General features: G+C 35.8%; 2 protein-coding genes across 5 annotated transcripts in view; one reads left to right on the top strand and one right to left on the bottom strand.

The window, feature by feature from the left end:
* Positions 1-647: 647 nt before the first annotated feature.
* On the bottom strand, positions 648-7,624 carry LOC139972080 (uncharacterized). Of its 4 annotated transcripts, none has more exons than XM_071978996.1 (7): positions 7,485-7,620; positions 6,782-6,924; positions 4,481-5,578; positions 3,840-4,115; positions 2,831-2,932; positions 2,211-2,396; positions 648-994 (listed from the first exon to the last, which is right to left on the bottom strand). In XM_071978996.1, exons 3-7 carry the CDS (start codon positions 5,514-5,516, stop codon positions 675-677), a joined length of 1,920 nt encoding a protein of 639 aa, XP_071835097.1. In that variant the 5' UTR covers positions 5,517-5,578; positions 6,782-6,924; positions 7,485-7,620; the 3' UTR covers positions 648-674. The 4 variants fall into 4 exon arrangements, with proteins under 4 accessions (XP_071835097.1, XP_071835098.1, XP_071835100.1 ...); XM_071978997.1 differs by lacking the exon at positions 7,485-7,620 and adding an exon at positions 7,080-7,464; XM_071978999.1 differs by lacking the exon at positions 6,782-6,924 and having other exon boundaries at positions 7,485-7,624.
* A 108-nt stretch (positions 7,625-7,732) lies between these two features.
* LOC139972089 (3'(2'),5'-bisphosphate nucleotidase 1-like) overlaps positions 7,733-21,036 on the top strand; it is a 41,768-nt gene continuing 28,464 nt past the window's right edge. The window contains exon 1 of the mRNA XM_071979013.1: positions 7,733-7,867. Coding sequence (XP_071835114.1) covers positions 7,742-7,867 — 126 coding nt within the window. The 5' untranslated portion in view covers positions 7,733-7,741. The remainder of the gene's footprint in view (positions 7,868-21,036) is intronic.

The raw sequence follows: 21,036 nt of genomic DNA, 5'->3' as shown, positions 1-21,036 counted from the left end.
GGTATCCTGAAATTAGATACAAAGATATACTTCAACAAATTCAGCCCAAAGCTGTATTAACAATCTATATTGTACTGCTTTGTTCAAGGCATATTTGAAAGCCCTACTTTGCAACTGACTCCAACCCACAATGGAAAAAGATTTGTTTGTAAATATCACTGTACAAGTCAATGCATAAATGGAATACAGATGTTTATAAGGCAGATCACTGCCAGAGTGACTGAGGGAAAATAATCTTCCTTAAGAAAGCTGTTACTTTACCTTAAACCAGATTATGAGTCACCTCCAATAATAATGTTAATAGCACACATAACAAGTATTAACAGATTGTGTTTTAACATTTACAAAAGATAAATTATGGCAGGTGGAATTACAGCATCATATTATGTTATATTTTTAATTTCTCTGGGCCATCAAAACTGTAATAAATGGAATAAATACTAGATTTTACAAATACGGCAGAAAGCATTGCCATTGGTTGGTCATCCAATCATTAGACCAGATAAATACACCAGAATTCTTCTTTTTGAATGCTAGCATTTACATTAAATGTATCATGTTATGAAGTTTATTTTGCTTTGACTAGAATACTGAAAGTAAGCCTAAAGACAAACCCTCCACCCACCCACCCACCCCCCCCTCCCCAACCTCTCTATACTATAAGTAGCACCTCTCTATACTGCCTTCTCAAGTGCTCTTGTGAATTTTAGCACCTGGAAATACTTCAGTCCTAACTCCTTACTCACTGCATTGTGAAAGAACTCTGGCGCCCTCTGTGATTGCTTGTACATTTGATAGAGCAATTCTCCATCAATATCTTTGAACTTTGAGGCAGCCTCTGATAGGTCGTTCTTTATTAGCCATTCTTCCACATCGCTGTTACTCCAACCACTTATCTGCCTGGAATCCGTCTGCAAGGTTAATGTGGGTTCTCTGCTTATTGAAACTGGTTTACTTGACCCTGTCAAAACTTCTTTCTGTGGTAAAATGTATCCTACAAGATACAGGAAAATGATCAGCTGTTAACATGCTGGGAATACTAGGGTCTGTAAGGGAAATATATGGGGTCTACTGGCCCATATTTTTCTAAAAATTTTGAAAAGGAAACTTCCTTTATTCTTCACGGTCAATTAGAACTAAAACAAGTGTAAAGAGAGATGAATGAGCTGCTACCAGAACAGAGAGAAAGCTGATTCATCAGTAACAGATAGAATTTAGAAGAACTCCAGCAATATACAAAGATAGGCAGAAACTAAAAGAATTCACTAATTAAGAGGTAACGTTGAAGTTTCTGATGACATGCTGAGAACTGCATTATATTAATATTATACCATTTATAATCTTTCTGTCATTTAACCAGTCTCAATGACATTTCAGTAGTAGCAAGTTTATACAGCTCAATAATGATCTTCACACCAATTTAAATTATCTGTGTGCACATCGAAAGAGGCTTTGTTATAAGAACACCCTTTCATGTACACTCTCAGGATGAATGATGACATATTAGAGTACTCAAGTATTGAGGAATATATAGGACTATATGTAGGAATACAGGTAGGAATATATAAATATTTATGTGTGTATATATATATATATATATATATATATATATATATATATATATATATATATATATATACATATATATTTTCCAACTCACTACAAAAAAAACTGTAGTGAGTTGGAAAATCCAGAACAGTGAAAAAACTCCCAGCCTCCACTGGGATTCGAACCCAGGCCTCTAGTTTATATGTGGACACACTAACCACTACGGTGTCCGCATATAAAACAGTGTAAATCATGGTTATAAAATGTTAAAATCAAGTGCAAATATTGAAAATCTATACAATATTATTTCTCCCTGTCTAGGATCACCATAGACATTTGCACAATGGAGGAGTGTTAGCTCAGTGGTTAACGCCGGTGCCTTTCAATCATAAGGTCCCTGGTTCGAGTCACTCCCAGAGTAATGTATGTCGTCCAGTTACAGAGTTGTTGACAATTAACAATTCATAATCATGGACGTTAAATATGAATCTAAGGGACTGACTTTGGTCAGCTTACCGCTTAGATAAGCCAATGAGGCTTCTTCGCGAGTTCCTGCTTGCAGGAGGATCTAAAAATACATACATACAAACTACTGTACTATATGGGTAGCTTTTGCTATCATGTATGAAGAGATTAGTACGGTCTTTGATTGGTTCACATACCTTGTTTTCCCATATTGCCTAGTGTGTGCAGTAATTCCACATACTCTGATGGTTTAACAGATTCATCATAAAACTTGTAATACTTCAGGGTGCCTATTAATGCTCCAAGCCAACCATCTGGATTATAGTTAGGCTCTACCATTAAAGGAACAATTGTTTTATTCTGCTTGTATGCATATGTTGCCTCTAAAATGTAAAAAGGAAAAGTTAAGGAACAACTTTATTCATGTAAAATAAAATGAAAAACCTGATAAAAGGAACATGTCTTTAACAAGAAAGAATGAATCATTTGAAAAACAGATTTAACAGTCATCAATAAAAGAAGGTAAATAAGACTTACAAAATGGATCAACAGTGAAGCAATCATAAAACAATATTAAGGGTTAAACATATTCATGGTTGATATTTTAGTGCAAGCATTCAGTAATTTAATCAGCTGCCTGCTAGTATCATAATTATGTAATTCATAAATAGTAATTAACATAGTTGAAACTTGATCAATTTTAGAAATCATAACTACAATATTTAATTGTGTAGAGGTTCATACCGCATCATGTTAGTGAGATGATTATACTTCCTCTTCAATACAAAGGCACAACACAAAATGAATGATTGGTTACCTGTTCTACAACTCTGGCTATCTTTGTACCTCTGTGAGAAGCAAACTAGCACAACAGCAGCCTGTTCAACAGCATCTGCCATTCCACCTAAGATGTCACCATCTGTGGGAAGATGTATTATGTTACACAAAGCATACTCATATGTTTGCAAAGCCCACCTCTATTAAAGCAAATTAAACTATTAAAAGTAAAACATTGAGAACTGATTTTCAAGTGGCATGTGTCATGTTTAGACTTGATCAAGTATTCTTCATTTTAAAGTTGTCCACTTAAAGCAGATTTGTAGAATTGATTTTGATGGCAAAGAAGGACATTAGCTTGACTTGTCAAGTTTTATTTTAAATCTTTGAAGTGAAAGTAAGAAAAGTTTGGTCATTTTCAGGTTGATTTTTAAAAGTGATAAATGCTGATTCGAAAAGTATCTTGGCAATGAAATGTATAGATCTATTAATTCCTTGCTGATTAAACTTCATTTGGTGAAAAAGAAATCTAAAAATGTCATCTTAATATAGCTTGATCAAGTGCATTTCTATTATGAGTACTCCTCTGTAGGTTTGGTAAAAGACCAAATGCAGAACCGACTCTAATACTTTCCTGTTTCGTGGAGTAAAGCGAAGAGACGGTGGAGCTGTTTGTTTATCTTTGGTTATTCAATTATGCTAATTTTAGTAAACCTAGATGAACAATTGCTCACAATCAAGATGCAAAGTCTGTTCAAACCAAGGCACACTGCAAGATGTGTTCACCAAATAAATACTAATTTAGTGACTAAACTAATGACTTCATCACTTCTAAAACATTGGTCATTAAGAAAGTAAGCTGCATATTTTGCATTTATTACATACAAAATTAGTCAATCAATTTAGTAGAGCAATTTGACTGAGAAAGAAATTTGAATAGTCAAAGCAATGCTGTAAGATACAGTAGTTGGATGCAATTGAATAACATTGAAAATTTTCAACCAAACACAAGTTCTGTTGAAATTTAAAGGGCATTGTATACAACTTACCCAGTTTGTCTATGTCCATCCACACATTATAGCCATCATTCTTCAATGCATCCCTAAGAGAGAGCATACTCTGCTGTACATCCCATTGGTAGCTGATCATCACATGACTCTTATTTGGGAGCACCCTAGTATGTCGTTTCTGTCCTGGTTTCTTCAGATCCTCAGCTGTCATATGTTTCATATGAATATTAATACCCCCTCCCATTATTTCCCATAATGCCCCATGGCATTGTGATTTTAATGTAGGGTTATCTGAATCCTTAAGTTTTAGGAGGCCTGTGCAGAATAATGAAAGTAAAAAATTAAATAAGGAAATGAAAATTCCGCACAATTGAGTTGCTTCAAACTTTAAATTTGTTTTAAATATATTATATGCTTAAAAAGAAAGTTGGTCAGCATGTTATTCATATCACAAATCTGTCTTTTTTTCCTTTTAGAGAATTATGGAATCCATTATATGGTGAGAATCATATCAAGAGAAACTAAGGACAGGTTGTCTGCTAGATTGGTCAATCAGCCACAAACACTTGTCTTTAGGAAGCATTGCATATAATTTAGATAATTAATGCCAATGCAACAAAGCAAGTGCATAGTTCCACCCCACATGCAAATTGTCTGGATATGTAATATTGAACACTAACCTTCCATAAGGGCAGTGTTTTCCCTCATTCTCTGTTTGTTATCCTCAGCAAAAGCTAACTTCCAAAGTCCCTCTGATGCTAATGTCTGTTCTTCAATGGAACAGTTGTCCCCAAGCATTCGTACCATGAGGGGGACGGCTCCGTTATCCATGACTTTAACTTTGTTGGGATCATTTAGGGCTATCTGGTTTAAACCTTGCAGGATTTCTGCTGAACTGAATCCATATTTCTTTGCCTTGTGGTTTTTATAATTTAAAGATTCCCTCAGCATTCCAACAAGGAAACCAATAGAATTATCAGTGGCCTCCATAGCAGCATATTCATTCTCACAGAGAATATATGACAAGATCAAGAAGCTCTTGGCCTGAATGATGAGAAAAGTGCTCCGAGAGTATGCAGTGAAAAGATTAACACAGTTCTCGATTTTCCTTATATGCATCCTGAGTTTTGCATCTCGTCTAACCATGTTATGTATGGTCCCTAGCGATCCCTTGATCAAGAATCTCCTGCTCTCGCTGCTCATCTTATCAACAGCCAAGTCTGGGTCTTCCAGGTCACTGACTAGTGATCTTAGAGCAGTGGTAGTACCTAATTCTACCACCAGTGGTGTAGACCAATCTGTAAAATTCCACCAAGCTGCTTTAAAAGCCTTCAAGTTACTCATAGCTTGATGCGGCACGGACTCCTCTGGCTGTTTATTTTTGCCGTGACCTTGAGATAGATCAACAGAATGTAGATCTGACCAGATCAAAGGGAACAGAGATGTATAGTCTAACTCAATGACAAGGTCAGCAATGTGGACCCTTTCCTCAATTGGCATCCCTGGAGGATTTGAAGCTGAACGTATAGTAACAAAGTATGAATAGCAATCTTTGGTTTTGAAGTTGGAACAGATACTCAAGTAATCAATCGCTGCTCTCAGAGCCTCCAGATGGTCTTCTAGTGTCTTTTGTTTATCTTTCTTGGTCTTATCTGCTTTACTCCCTTCATCACCTTCCTTCAATTTCTTTTTCTGTACACTTGAACTGCTTCCCATGTTACTGTCTTATTTCACAGTTAGTTCCTATGATGTTCCTACCTTGTCATTACTGAAAAAGGCTACAAAGGAAAGAATAAATCGAAACATGTTCAGTAATCTCTATCACACCATTTTGTTAAAACTGTATAAAAGAAGTAACAAATCACAACCTGCTTTGGCAATGCTTGCATCCTTATTTACCAGATCACATTCGACCATGCTATAAACTTTCTACTTTCAAAAGTCAACTCAAGGCCCATTTTTTCACTAGTTCTTTTGTAAATTAATTTACTTTCTTTGTAAAGCGCCTTGAGCAGTGACTTTTGTTTACTGATTTGGCGCTATATAAGTCTCATTTATTATTATTATTTTAATTTAATTGTAAAATGGATGATTCTCTGAGTTTACTGGTCAAGGGACCTATAAAGATGTATTATCTACTGTGTACACACTTTTGCAAATTTCACCATAGATTTTAACATAGCAATGGAAAGAAAGCCAACTTGAAGTGAGCTAGCAAGCTACCAAATGTGTTTTTTCACAAAACCGAAGACAAACGATGATATCCAAATCATCAGGTATCATAAAGAAAGAACTTCTTCTCACAAAGAGTTATCGATATGTGGAATATTCTTCCAGAAAGAGCTGTGTTATCAAAATCCATCAATCAGTTCAAGGCACATATCGACCAATTTTTGAGAAACAGTTTGGGAGCTCATATGAGCCATACTGGCTCCCTGCTCCGTCATTTGAGGTGGAGGATACAGGTAAATACAGGTAAATAATAACTGCTTTTGTGTTTGCATATATGTAGCTTTTATCTGCTACTGTTATTTGTTTGTGTCCAAAGTAAAGAATGGAAGAAATATCCCCAAATACTTTTCCCTTGAACTTTATTATTGTACTATTTATATTTGCAATAAAAAAAGGGGGGAAATATATTCACTCATTTAAGATCATGTATGTGATTTCTGGACGTATTCTGCTCTTTTTTATGTTGAGTGCGTCACAGTAAGTCCCGATATTGAAACATTTGTTGTAAAGATACTGCTATAAAAAGTCCCCAGAGTTTCATCAAAATATGAAAAATGTAGATATGCATGTTGGTAACATTTCACAAAGACATAACCTAGGCCTATGTGTAGAAATTACAGAAATTTATTTAACATTGCCAGTTCAGAGTCTCAAGTGCCATAACTCTACCCACCATGGCATGTCTTACTCTTAGTCTTACCATCTGTTTGCTTTGGTCAATTTTGAACCCTCAATAAAATAATACTTACTTGATTCAATGTTGGAGTTTTCTCACATTATTTTATCTTGATCCACACTTAACGGCATTTTCCTTCAAGTTCGCACAAATAACGTTAGATTCAAGCCAAGGCTAGACTAACGTTGGTAGTCTAGTATGAAACCCATATGGCCACTGCAGGGAGGTTGGTAGAATAGACGAACGGCTAACGTTATGTTTCCGACAAGGCAGGCCTAGATTATATAATAATTTAATTACTTCGTGACATTCTATTGTACAGAAAATTGTATCAAAAATACTTTTAGGCTAACAGCAAATGATCAGCTTACGTGTGAATTGCAATCGTCACTTTCATGGCATTACTCACAGTCATAGACATTCTAATGGTCAATGTTAGTTACTACACTTGAGCAGAGCAACCAACGCGGCCATTTTGTAAACAAATGTTGTCAAGCGAATTGATCTCTACGTTGCCAAACTACAACTACATGAACTAGTGGTGCATGATTTGCTGTTTCATAAGTTTCATAATTGCGGTTTGTCGAACACACTTCAATGTGTACTATTCTCATCAACTGGTATCATAAGATGGGAACAATGAGTTCCTAGAGACCACATCAGGTACTGTGGCTGATTACATGATATTCTCACTCCGAAAAATGGAGCTGGCTATAACGTGGGAATTTCCCGTATAAGCAGGCTCGTAATTGATGAATGACGCAAACGCTACTTACTTTATTTCCATAGTAACAGTCAAAGGTCATTTTCCTTCCCCGCCAGGTCAGCTGTTCAACTTACGTAGGCGCTGCACTCTATCGTATAATACTAAACATGCACATGCACACGACATTCCCTCACAGTCATTCTGTCGTGCATGTGGTACTGGTCCTAGCTAGTCTAACTCTGAACAGCTTGAAGTTTAAGCCTGGTCTTTCTTCCTGATCTGTGATTTTTTTTCAGAACAGTTTGAGAGGTTGAGGAAATTTCTATAATGGCAACTAATCCATCTTTAGTTGTGCGTCTTGTTTCTGCTTCTGTGGCCATCTCAAATCGAGCTGGCAGTATTATTCGTGAAATAATGAAAGCCGGGGATTTGGGAGTTGTGCATAAGGACAAGGTAAGGTGGATTCAAAATATTTTATTTTTAGGATAGGCATAGGCCTTTCACCCTTAAGTTCACTGCTCCTTTTGTTATGACCCTCTTATCAACAGAATTATATCTACCTTTTCCAAGTAGTCTATTCTTCATTCTTCATTCGGCTGCGATTAACCACCGGACAGATACAAGTCCGCGAAGGTATTAAATATCACTAGTAGGCCTAGGCCTAGTACTAGCATGGACACTGTGAAGTTTGGACACCTAAGCCTTAAAACACCCCAAAACTATATCTTATGGTATAAATCACCTGAAAATATGCTTGATTTGGTGGGGTCATTTTTGAGAGAAAATAACTGTAGCTTCATAAATTTTTGTGAAATTGGCTCTTGCTGTAGGTTGTCATGGTGAAATTGTGTATTTCTTAGGGGTGTCCAAACTTTGCAGTATTCCGAACTTCGCAATACTGACTAGTATTAGTAGTAAAGGCTTCATAATTGACGCAACCCCGTAATTGACGCTCCTTCAATTATTACTAGCAACGATACAGCAGGCCTCCTAAAGTTTTTGCAGTCAAGCAGAATTACATATTTCATGAGTTTGAATCCATTTCAGCTATTTGCTGACAAAATTGTGGTATTTTTTAAGCTTTTAACACCCTCCCCCAAGTTTTCCATGTTTTTTTGGCATTTGGAAATCTTACACCCTAAAAATAACCAACATTACCTCAATATGATAACACTACTCTCTGGGATCTGACCTGTCTGAGCTTAGAGGCTTTAAGCATAGCAAACAGCATCTAGGCCTAAAGTCAATGGATGTTAATTACTAAGGCTTACACTACAGTTAGCTTATCGACGAATGTGTCAATTAAGGGGTATGAAAGAACTTGTCACGCCAGACATTTTGTGGTCAAATTCTGCTCAATTGTACGGTGCGTAAGCACAGAACCTTAAATATTTTGAGATCATAACATTTCTGAGGAACTACACATATGAAAAACACATTCACTTGAGCAATTTGGACTTTTTCTTGATAGAGATCGTTGATCAAATCCTTAAGTGCGTCAATTATGAGCCCACCATGCTACTAGTATTACGAGGTATGGAGACACACCGTAGACTATCAACATGGTCGGGCATAAAGATTCGGTGTAGGCTATATACAACGAAAAATCAGAACAAATATGAATTTCCTTCAGACATTTATTCCTTAAAAAAAAAGACAATTTCATATGTATATTTGTGAGCGAAGATGTAGATAATTTGGTGTTGCCAGAGAACAATTTGAAAGACTAGGGTAAATGTTTATAGTGTAACTGTTAAAAGGAGTGAAGGTTACGCGCACAAAGAAACGTCTGATGCTATGGTAATCTGACCAAGCTTTGAATGGGGTGTAACAAGTGTAAGACACCACCATGGATCCCAGAAAATACACACAGCTTGCTACCATCGGTAAATAGACACTAGTGTACAGTCAATACACACAGCTACGGTCAATACCCACAACATAGTGTACATAACAGCGATGGACATGTATCTCAGGTCCAGATAAAAGATAACAAGGTATCACGTTTCATTACTGTCTGCATTTTGTAGCAACAAGAAAAAACTTCACTTGCAAGCAACGGAAAGTTAACTTTTTTTTAGAGGCGGCACACGGTTTGGGGCAAGGCTTCAATGCCTTTAAAATTAGGCCAAATTTTGATTTTTTTGTTGGACGAGTCATAAGCCCCTCGCCTAACTTAGTAACAGGATTTGGTACATGATGATTGCTATTAACAATCTAGGCCTATAACTAGACCTAGGCCAATCTTCGATTCAAGGTTTGTACAACTAAGGAGAAGATATTGGATGTTTCCTACACTTGTGTAGGAAAACCTGTCATACCCTATATAACTTATTGGCAAAAAGAGATGGCTAAGCTGTAAATATTTACCCTTTTAAACAAGGTCTCAGTGTTTAGAAGTTACCTCGTGGGTCGTAATGCCAATAAGTTCATTGTCAGAAAATTTGAAAAGGCCAACAATTCAGCTATGTTGTTATTTGTTCTGGATTGCTTGCTTTAAAGGTGACCTTCACTGATACTCTTTTTGGATTCTAACTTCCCTACTGTGAAATTTCCTGCTGAAGTGTATAGAAGAAATGTGAAAGATAATAGATATGCAACATTTGGTTAAAATGCATCTGATGTCCAAGAAAAAAGTTTTGGGATCTTACTAGATTCCTTTATAGTGCTTAACATATTCAGTCAAAGTCAGAACAATGCTACCATGTTCCCCATGACTTGACTCCTTCCGGAATAAAATCCAGAGGTCAGACGAAGTTTTGAAAAACATATAAAACATCCAAACAATTAGCCAGTTTACAGTCAAATGTATCCACACTTAATCATCGAAATTGATCCAATTTCATCGGTAAATATTGGAGAGCTAGTGAAATTTTTAATGATAGGAGAGAGAATTCGGTTGTTTGTTCTTACTTTGACCAAATTTATAATGTCACTTCATCAAGCTAATATGCAAATTTTAAACATGGAAATGTAGCTGACATCATTCCCAATAAATATGAAACACTGACTGACAGTATAGTTTTATGAAGTAAACAGCATGATATTATTCTTCATGTGCAATATATAATCTTGTGTCGTTGTAAGTTCATAGCCTCTTCTAAGTTGTAACGTCTACTGTAGTACTACTAAAAGCCAGCAGGAGTTCTCGTTTGCACTTCATGAATACTGTTCATGACAAATACAACAGATAAAAAGTACCATTTTGCATACATAATGCACACAAGCCCATAGTAGGCTGCTACTGCCTGCTGAATATCATCTCATGTAGTGCTATTTGGATTTATGATTGTTTTTCTTTTTCTTTTTGAAGTTTAGTGTACTGTAGTTGCAGTCGTTATTCTTGTTAACTGACATCGAAGTGTACATCAGGGTATTGCTGTATAAGTTGCTTTAAAATTGTACAAGTCTTGATGACATTACAGTAAATCCATACAGTACATACGTAAGACTAGAAGAATAGGGCCCATCTTCCAGATTCCCACATTGAAAGCAAGTAGTGACCATTACACTTACTAATTAAAAACGTTTTAATTTAAAAATGCAAGACACTTTAGAAAGACAATACTGGTCTCTCGGTTATTGCTACATTCACATATTCACACTACTTGAATCTATTCAAAGGTGCTATTAGTCTCAGATTTTGGAGTGATAGGAATTGAACTTTGAGGCATCATCTTATCAGCAGTCTGGTGGATATAAATAGCTGTTGAGGTTCTCAGTGCAATTATTTTAACAGACTAGTAAAACAGTCATAGACTTTACATTGCTTGTGGGTTTTATCTAATGATTTAGTGACATTGATACCATCATGATAAATGAGCTCTCATTAATGACGATTGTGGATAGATAACTGCATACCTTTATCTTGGTTTTCTCCTTATCGAGCAATCAAGATAAATCCAATATAATGTGTATTCTTACTTAAATGTATATATCTGGTGTTATGAGTATTCATCTGTGTAATTATGAACTCGTGCCACGTAGCAAATTGGTAGAGATTGCGTGACAATTCTTTGCTATACAAGGATAATAAAGGACTAGTCATTGCAATATATATACGACTGCATAATTTGTGTTTGGTTTAAAACTTTCTATGAGACTTAAATATAATTTATTTCATTCCTTGCTTGCAAGTTTCCTATCCAAACAATCAGTTTCATCTTCTTATAAACCAACAACAAAATGATGTCGTTAAGAACCATGCCCCAATTAACCCACTTTCCACCCACTTTTTCCTTTTTGAATCTATCATGTACAGACATTTGTAAACACCTACACAGACACCTTGGTGGGTGGGTATTCAACTTAAAGGATCAGATTGCTTTTAGCTTGGGTGATTTTGCTATTTCTATGTGATCCACTCTAGTATGTCTACAATAAAAGAAATGTCCTCACTATCTACAGTGTTAAATGCTGAGAAGAATGAGAAAGCTGAGAAATTTTAATTCATCTCAAGATTGATGAAAACACCAACACTGCAGATAGTTTTTAATATCACTGTTTCAAATCCTTACATATTAAGTTTATAGATTGTGTAGTTAATGCCTTTGGCCAGAAAGAAACAAGGACACAAGGCAAGGCAAAATGATATCAGAACACAATGTTCAGATACTTTATCATGTAGTTTTACTAGTTTATAGATTAGTCCTAATTGTTATCATGCAGCATGGACACTGTAAATTGGGATTGCCATAATTTAAAGAAAAGTGAATAATTATCTTGTTTACTCTTAGCCTCTTATGACCCTCTGGTGCATAAAAACCCAGTATGTATATCTACAGTTGTACAAATCTTAAATTTGTTGGTTAAAAGCAGCCCCCTTTTCTATACTCTATACTATATTTCTCAACCTAATTGACCCCACGATGCCATAATGACATACATGTACACAACCAGCTTATCTATTCAAATCTAACTTCAATGGTGGAATAAAAGTCGAAAAATTTACAACTTTGAACGTTTTTTTATTGAAGATGTTTTCTGTTAAGATTGCAATAAACATTGCCCAGGATATGATAATGTAATTTCTATGAATGACATTTTAATAGGCTCTCACTGTAGATCGCGGGAAACTTGAGCTGTGCAAGTGACTTTTCCACACTGATTTCCTTTGGTACGTAGGCTTGGCGAATTGATAACGTAACACACAGGCTAACATTCCAGACTAATAACCTTGAAAGGGAAGAAGTGGCGATAAATGAACGGCAGTTTTACCATTTTCAAATGATCTATTTTGAGCAACGGCTCATAAATGAATATGTTAGCTATTCACTGAATGGTTGAATTCAAACTAGTGGATTTGAGGACTGAAGGCGATTAATTTTAATTAGGAATTTGTCGGAAGATACTTTACTCATTACCTTTCTGCAGAATTCCTTAATTACTCGCTAATTAATGCTCTTGACAGGGAAAAAACTTGACTAATATCATAGTTTGCTGTTGTGTGATGAATACATGTAAAAACTCGATGGACATGTCAAGAGTGTGGGAAAATGGAGACAAAACGCAAACGGCTGCTTTTTGACCTACTGTACAGTATATAGATACATCATGGTTGAACATAGCATAGTGTATAACTTACAAGCTTTTATATACAATCTGTATTGGCCTATACTGTACAGTAGTACTAGTCAAAAATACGTGGCCTCACATATCTGGGCCAATTACAAAATTGATTATAATACTTGAACAAAGAATGGTAACATTTCTTATGCTCAATGAGCAAGATGTAAATTTCATCTTTAGTGGATCTCCAACAGGTTTAATGGACCATTTACCATTTTGCATGTTAACTTGAAATATTGCTATGCAGTAACCCAAATGTTAATATAACCACTCTAAGCATTTTTGTGTCTAGTACTAATATTACTTCATTATATTTGCTCTCCATTTTAAAATATGATGATACTATCTGCTGTACAGATAGTACTAAAATATGGTAACTCCCTCAAAGCTCTTAGAGTTGTAAATCCATTCCATTGGGTCTCGAACACACTTTAGCTAACATATTAAGTGTTTTTAAACATGACTACTGTAGTTCTCAACACATACAGGGGCAGCGATTTATTTCAAATATTGGGGGAGACATTTGCTTGGGTGCAGGAATGATCCAGGATTTTCTTACCCGGGGGGGGGCAGGTATTACTATCAAAGCGGAGCGCCACCATTGGTTGGCGCGCAACGTACAAGAAAATTTCTGGTTTTGATAGCCCCCCAGATCACCTGAAATGGCACTTCTTGGGCTTGAAAATGACCAACCATATGTACACTTTTGCCTGACAACCAAGTTTTTCCCAATAGTTTTTTACCAATCATAACCTTTTCCAAATTGTCACCAGTCACACATCATGTTCGACCTCATCGCATCTCCTGTGGATCATTGCTTTTGTAGGCAATTCTGCGTAACGGCCCACAATACCCGTCAGCCCCACTTTTCAAGGTTTTAAGCCCATTATTTGTTCAGAATTTGAATAATAAATTCACTTCAAAACAAACCCATAATGTAGCACAAAATTTCATCTGTGGACAACCAATATAGAAAAAAAACCTTCAAACCCTAACAGACCGGTCAAAATTGTACTAGTAAAGGGAAGTATGTTGAAGAATGTTGGTCAGGGAATTTTTGAAAATTCAGACAGTTAATTTATTAGTGTACATATATTAAAACCTCTTATAACGGCTACGATAAAACTTCGATATCATAAAAAAAATACAAAATATTTGCTCGAGGAGGGGGCTGTCTCCCCCTTCGCCTTCCCCCCCTCCCTTGGCTATGCGCCTGTGGTCAGAAATCTTGTAGGAAACAGGCCAAATGGAAACCCAGTGAACCCATATCGATGTGGATAATATACATGATTGCACGTACTTACACTCATACACAAGAGATGTACAGACATTATGATAATAATCATGAGTGACAACATGCTATACGGTCACAGGTCACAGAAATGACCACCTCATGCAGTATGTGTTGGATGAAGTTTTAGCCACCGCCAAATATGATTTGGATAAATAATCTCACGCATTATTTTCTATTTATAGCCATACAAAAAATCTATGCCACCAAATATTGGAGGGGATATTAGATACTATATCCCCCCGCCTGAAATATTGGGAGGACATGTCCCCCCCATGATCGCTGCCCATGAGCACATATATTCAATATCTTTCATACATTATTTTGAGATGTGGCATGATGGTTGGCAGTAATTTTTTCTTTTGCATATATATATGACAATAGCCCTTTCAAAGATTCTTCATGCAGTACCCTGTGAGGGTGGTAAGCTGTAGCACTCAGTTACAGTAGACAGCACTGTAAGTTTATTACCATGGGAAGTAGTTTTTTTAATCCCTGTTGATTGTTATATACAGCAAAGTCTAGGACGACAAACAGCAACAGGTACCTACCAATGACCTTCACACTCATAAATTAGGTAACCTTGAGCAAGTTAACTGTTTTATCAGGAGGTTTCAGATTTGACATTGTCTGACAGGATTGAAGATAAACTGGAGATTTTAGTCTAAACATTGTAAGCCGTACAAAGGTGAATATGTATAAATGTTTTTATGAGTTTATGTCAAATACTTTATGTGTAACCAGCTGCTATTTCAGTTTTTGCTATGTCACTTAATCTCGCAAAATGTCATTTGGCCAAAGTTTAGCTCTGTGAAAGTTCACTTCTTTAAAGTGTAACAACTTCAAACTTTGTAGATATGATGTATTTTGTCCCAAATGTTGTATAAGTAACACCTATAAAATATGGATAAATAATTTTTTGTCACCAGAGTTACAAGAAACAGACATAAAGTTCAAAGACAATGCGTGTGGTGCAGTAGGCCTCCATTGCTCTCACAGGGATCCAGCTTTTTCAACTTATGCTTCATTTTTTCCTTCTGGTTCCCTACCCCCCTCCCCACACCTCTACTCCCCATATCCTATTGGTTTCATAATCACAAAGATACTTTGGATTTGCTTACTTCCTTTAAAACTCCTTCACACCTACAGTATCTTAAGTGCAGTATGTTACTATAGATACTGTACCTTAGTACTTAAAGATTAAAAATGTAACAATTAACTGCACATGTACATGTCAAATGGCAACATATTTGCATAATTGTTAGTGTGTAATTATGCATGTTACTTCTTCATGAGATATAGCCATTGATGATTAGTATAGTAGTTAATATCAGGTTGTTAAATTGTTCATCACTTCTTTCACAGACAATCAGTCGAATGATAAGTAAGGGTGTGTCTCTCAATATGCATTACTGTACATACATGCACATAAGTGTGAAAGGCCATTTGCATTGATCAATATTACCAGCAGATATCTAGAGGAAATAAAAATTTAGTCCAGAAGAAATGACTGAAATGTTTTACAAGCGCACCATCTGTGCCTTATGTACGGTCATGTTTGTACAAGTTTACTGATAATACAATATAATAATTAATAAATGTACTTTTACTGCAACAGTGTAAAACCAGCAATGATACAGTACTGTGCTTGGTTGAGATGTTAAATGTTTTAATGTTTGCCTCTGCAAAGGCTGCTGAATTGTAGGAGAACATGCTTGATAAAGTAAATTAAAGGATTTACTGCAATCCTCTCTCACATGTCTGGACTCTGCTATTGCACCTTCCCATCTACCTAGCCAATTGCTGGTAATAACCAGTAAGAGATCCATGTCAGATTATCCTGAAACATTGAAATTGTAGGTTTGTGCCTTCAGAATAATGACAGACATGACCGGACATGGTCAGTGGGTCTCCTTGTCAAGTTTAGCCTGATCAGGTTTCAAATACTATTCCTATGCAGTTTATAAAAATAATAATCAGCAGTTATTTTTACAATGCTTAAGCAACTGCAAGGGTGGCTTTCAATTCAACATTTTAACTCAAATTTGGAATCTGTTTCAATTTAGAATGTCATTTCAGATGGGAAAATGGTAGATTGCTCCTGGATGAAAAACCCACCTGTCTATGATCCGGCCCGGTATCCAACTCTGAACCTCCCAATTGCTAAGCCTCATTGCTTCAAATGCCACCACCTTTATCCACTCAGCCACAGCACCAGAATTTTTTTTAGTTTAGAAATGAAGCTAGCTGGATATAGCCAACAATATTACTTGTGTTGGTTAGTTAATGTTGATTACTGACCAAAACTGCTGGAAAGTTCTTTAAAAGAATAAATCGTAAGGTCCAACCAACATCCTCATAGCACTTTGCATGGCAAAGATTTTTCAAATTTGGTAATATTCTGTAAAATATGCATCTTGCAAATGCATGACTGATGATAGCATCATTGTAAATCCACACAAAAATGTTTTTTGGTTTTTCTTTCTAAAATGTAACTTACTTACTCAGAGAGGAAAACAATATTTTTACAAAAAAAAAGCTTCATTTTGATGATGTTCTAAAGATAGATAACATTGACAGCTAAACAAACATACCAAAGATTTCAAGGTTAAAGTAACAAGCACATAATAAACGGGAAGTAGAGCTTGTGAACAACATCTGTGAAGATGACATCACAGACTCCATACTGTAGACCACTCCCTGGAAAAATTGAGGGGTTAGCCAGTCAGTATAGGAAATTGGAAATGAGTATAATAGTGGTGCTTGATTCCTCAGAATAACTTCCATTTGACTCCTTCCATAGGTGCATGGCCCTCATCATATCCTGAATGATCTGACTGTGACGATTTCAACATTTAAATGTTGGAAATTTTGCCTGTACTGTATCAATTCCGGCAGTTGAATTTAAGCCATTAAATCTAATGCAACTGTGCATCTGCTGCTGCTGATGATGATGATGATGATGATGAATATATTCTTTATTATATTTCAAATTAACCTGCATTAAATAGAATTAAATTGAACTGTTTGTGTCAACATATATCTAAGAATAGATTTATTTTGCAAACCATCAGAAAATCATTGCATAGCCTATGTACAGTCTGTTTATGTTTTTGTTTTTGAAGTTTTTTTTTGATTGCTTCCAAATATCTTTTAATGTTCCTATTCTTTCCCACGTTTAGCTGTGAGACCAACTTGTTTCTGAATGATAGAAATGAGGCCAGTCTATTTGTATCTTGCAGCTGACATTTTAAGGAAATGGAAGAGGGACAAAAAGCTTTCCAGTTTCTTGCCAATCTTTCCTAGTACCGTTAGATTGTTTTTCACCCTGTCGCCCACCCACGCAATGCTCGCAATGCTCGGAGTAATGGCTGCTGCTGCAACCTCTTGGATAAATGCATCCTTAGCAAATAATTTATACCTATGAAGGAGATGTCATTTCCTGAACTGGAATATAAACATTCTTGAAGAAGGTGTCTTGATTGTCAACATTGAACAAAACCGGGACACACTAAATTGACTTTGATATAATAGTTGTAAATGATTTACATTATTATTGTATTACTTGGGAGGAACTGAATATTTAAGTTGTCATCTTGGATAATTGAGGTATTATGGTTCTCTGAGAAATATGCAAATTACAGTACCTGCAGATTCTAGTAATTAATGACACTGAGCTCTATTATACTTTGCGAGCAGTTGCATATTCTATATGGAATGGAAGATGCATGAATTAGTTAGCTCATGTGTAAAAACATTTCTCTTTGTTGTTATGAACATGATGATAAGGGTTGTAGATATGAAATCAAAGTTCATTTAAGTACTCCTTTTTCCCTTCCATATGCTGTGAATTTCTTTCAATCCAGTAAAAGAAGGTGTGATAAATTACTGAAACCATTGATGTCATATTTTTTTTTTTTTTACCTTAGCAGGATACAATGATATTATATAAGTTATAAATGTACTTCATGTAGAAACATATATGCAAAGAAATGAAAACATGTTATGTTGTGATATTGTTGGAACGTATGAATGACATAAATGTTTCATTAACATTGTGTGCAGTATGCACTCAGCGATGCATATTTAACAGTATACATGTATACACACATTGTACAGTACCAAAGGTAATGAGAATCTTGTAATTGACTGGTATATCAGGGTATATATATATACTGTACAGGGATCCAAATCATTACTGTAGGCTACAGGTATGTGTACATTGGGCATAATGTTTCACCCAATTATTGCACAAACATAGGATGTTGCACTCACATTCTATACAGCAGGTATTATATAGTAAAGGATTCATTTGTGTACATATCATGCAGATTCATCCATATACAGCAGTTGATAGATGATCCACCCAGGATGTTAATGTCTACAACTCTACATGATACATTATAATGCATATAGCTCAACAATAAAATTGAGATCCTCTCATGTACAGTAGTGTACAGATCAGTGTACTACTGTATACAGTACCAATCAGAGCATGTAGGCTACTGTGCATACTATATTGTAAAGATCCACCCGTATAGTGTACACATGTTATGTACTATCCATACACCTATCCTGCACCCATGGATCTACAGTGTGCAGTTTTGCATATATAGTGTAATAGTTTATCTGTACTACTTAACATTTATATGATCCACCCATGTTGTACTTGTCCTATTAGGATTGTCTCATATATATGTGCATAGCATAATCTTAGGACCTCGAAAGTATGTATGGTTCCCACAAGGTCTGGAGACAGGAAAAGAAGGGAAAGAAAACTACATTTCTAGGTCTTGAAAGTCCTTGAATTTTGCACTTATGGTCTGGAAGATTCCTCATTTGAACACCTCTTCTTAAATATGATATGACTTACTGTAGGCTAGCAATGTTTTTTTTCCTTCAGAAATGTGAGATAAACAGCATAAATCAAGCCCTGGTGAAAAGTTATGGCAATATCATGTCATGTGTGAGGTTTATAGCGCTTTCAATATCCTTGTTCCCATGAATAAATTAACCAAAGGAACTGTTAGGCTTAAGTATAGGCCTCATTGTGATCCGTAACACATTTTTTATCTTGAAAAGGTCTGGAATTTCATTAGTGTAAAAGCGTGGGAACTTTCAGTATACATCCAAAAGTGATATGAATAAAGAGGTGATATTTCATTTGAACCTAGGTCCAAATCAAAGTGATATCAAGAGATATCATTTTAAATTGTTGTATAATTCAGTATCTATAAAGGACAGTATGTGTAATTCTCTGTTGCAATGGCAGGCTCAGTCACACAAATTGGAGATTAATTCCAACCATTTATAATATAAACTGGGAGTTTCTATGAGTGTCTATTACAGCTAAAGAAATATGTTATACAAATATTACTTAAATCAACCAACTTTCAAGCTGAAATAGAAGGGAGGAACAAAAACACAAATCAAAAAGTTAACTAGCAAGTCAAATAAATATGATGTACATCATGTATAAGTAACACATTCCAAAGTTTAGATATGTAATAATCTGAAGAGTTTTTCTGACAGCCAGTAAAATGGCTACTGTAGTTCAAATGCTTTAAAGAAAACCTTAATTCATCCCTCCATGGTACAAGTGGCTACTACTACTGCTAGTACTACTAATACTTCTACTGCTGCTGCTACTACGAACTACTGCTACTACTACTACTACTATTACTTCAACTACTACTACTACTTCTGGGACTACTACTTCTTCTACTACTTGTACAACTACTACTTCAAAAGGTACTACTGTACTACTATTACTGCTATAAGGTACCTCTGCTACTACTACTGTGCTACTGCTGCTACTACTTCTTTTACAACTACTGTAACTACTACTACTACTCTTGCCACAGTACTATTATTAGTACTATTACTGATGTTACTAAATACTTCTACTACTTCTACAACTATTCCTACGACAACTACTACTGTACTATTACTTCAAAAACTAATAGTACGGTTACTATACTGCTACTAATAATAATAAGTAATGCTAAATCAACTTTTACTACTACTACTTCTACTAAATACTACTACTAGTACAACTACTACTACTACTATTACTTAAACTACTAATACTACAACTAGTACTGTTACTACTAATAATAATAATAATAATTAGTACTAATACTAGTGCTAAGACTACTGTTACTTCTACTACTACTACTACTACTTCCACTGTAGTTACTTCTACCACTAAGACTAATATTACCAGGGGGGTTAAGCTTGTGAGGGGCCGAGGCCAGAATAGTTTGGGGGCCCTTTCATGATCAGGCCCACTATCTAAGCGGAGCGCCACCATAGGTTGGCACGTAGCGGGCACGAAAATTTTGGCAGAAAATGCTTCCCAGATCACTGGAAATGGCACTTCCCAGGCCTTGCAAGTTGCATCTAAACATTAATTTACATTTGTTAACACTGAATATATGGGGTTTGTGGTGTCATGTGTGTGAAGGTCAGGGTGGGGGCAGGTAAGGGTGGGGGAAGGTGAGGGTGGGAGAAGGTGGGGGTGGGGAAGGTAAGGGTGCGATAATTAAGTTTGGTTGAGGAGGGGGGAGGATGATAGAAGGAGGCAGGTGGAAAAATTGAGATTCCTACATATTTCTTTCACTAATTTTAAGTTTATGTTGTTTAACTTAACTGTAAATACATTAGTCCTATATATGTGTGTGTCCTGAAAGCATACCATTGCAGCTACACTTATAATACTCCGTAATAACTGTACTAGCAAAGAACCTCGTTGCTGTTGTTA

The sequence above is a fragment of the Apostichopus japonicus genome, chromosome 8 (genome assembly GCF_037975245.1).
Source record: "Apostichopus japonicus isolate 1M-3 chromosome 8, ASM3797524v1, whole genome shotgun sequence".
NCBI classification, from domain to species: Eukaryota; Metazoa; Echinodermata; class Holothuroidea; order Aspidochirotida; family Stichopodidae; genus Apostichopus; species Apostichopus japonicus.
This window is presented reverse-complemented; position numbering and strand designations above follow the sequence as displayed.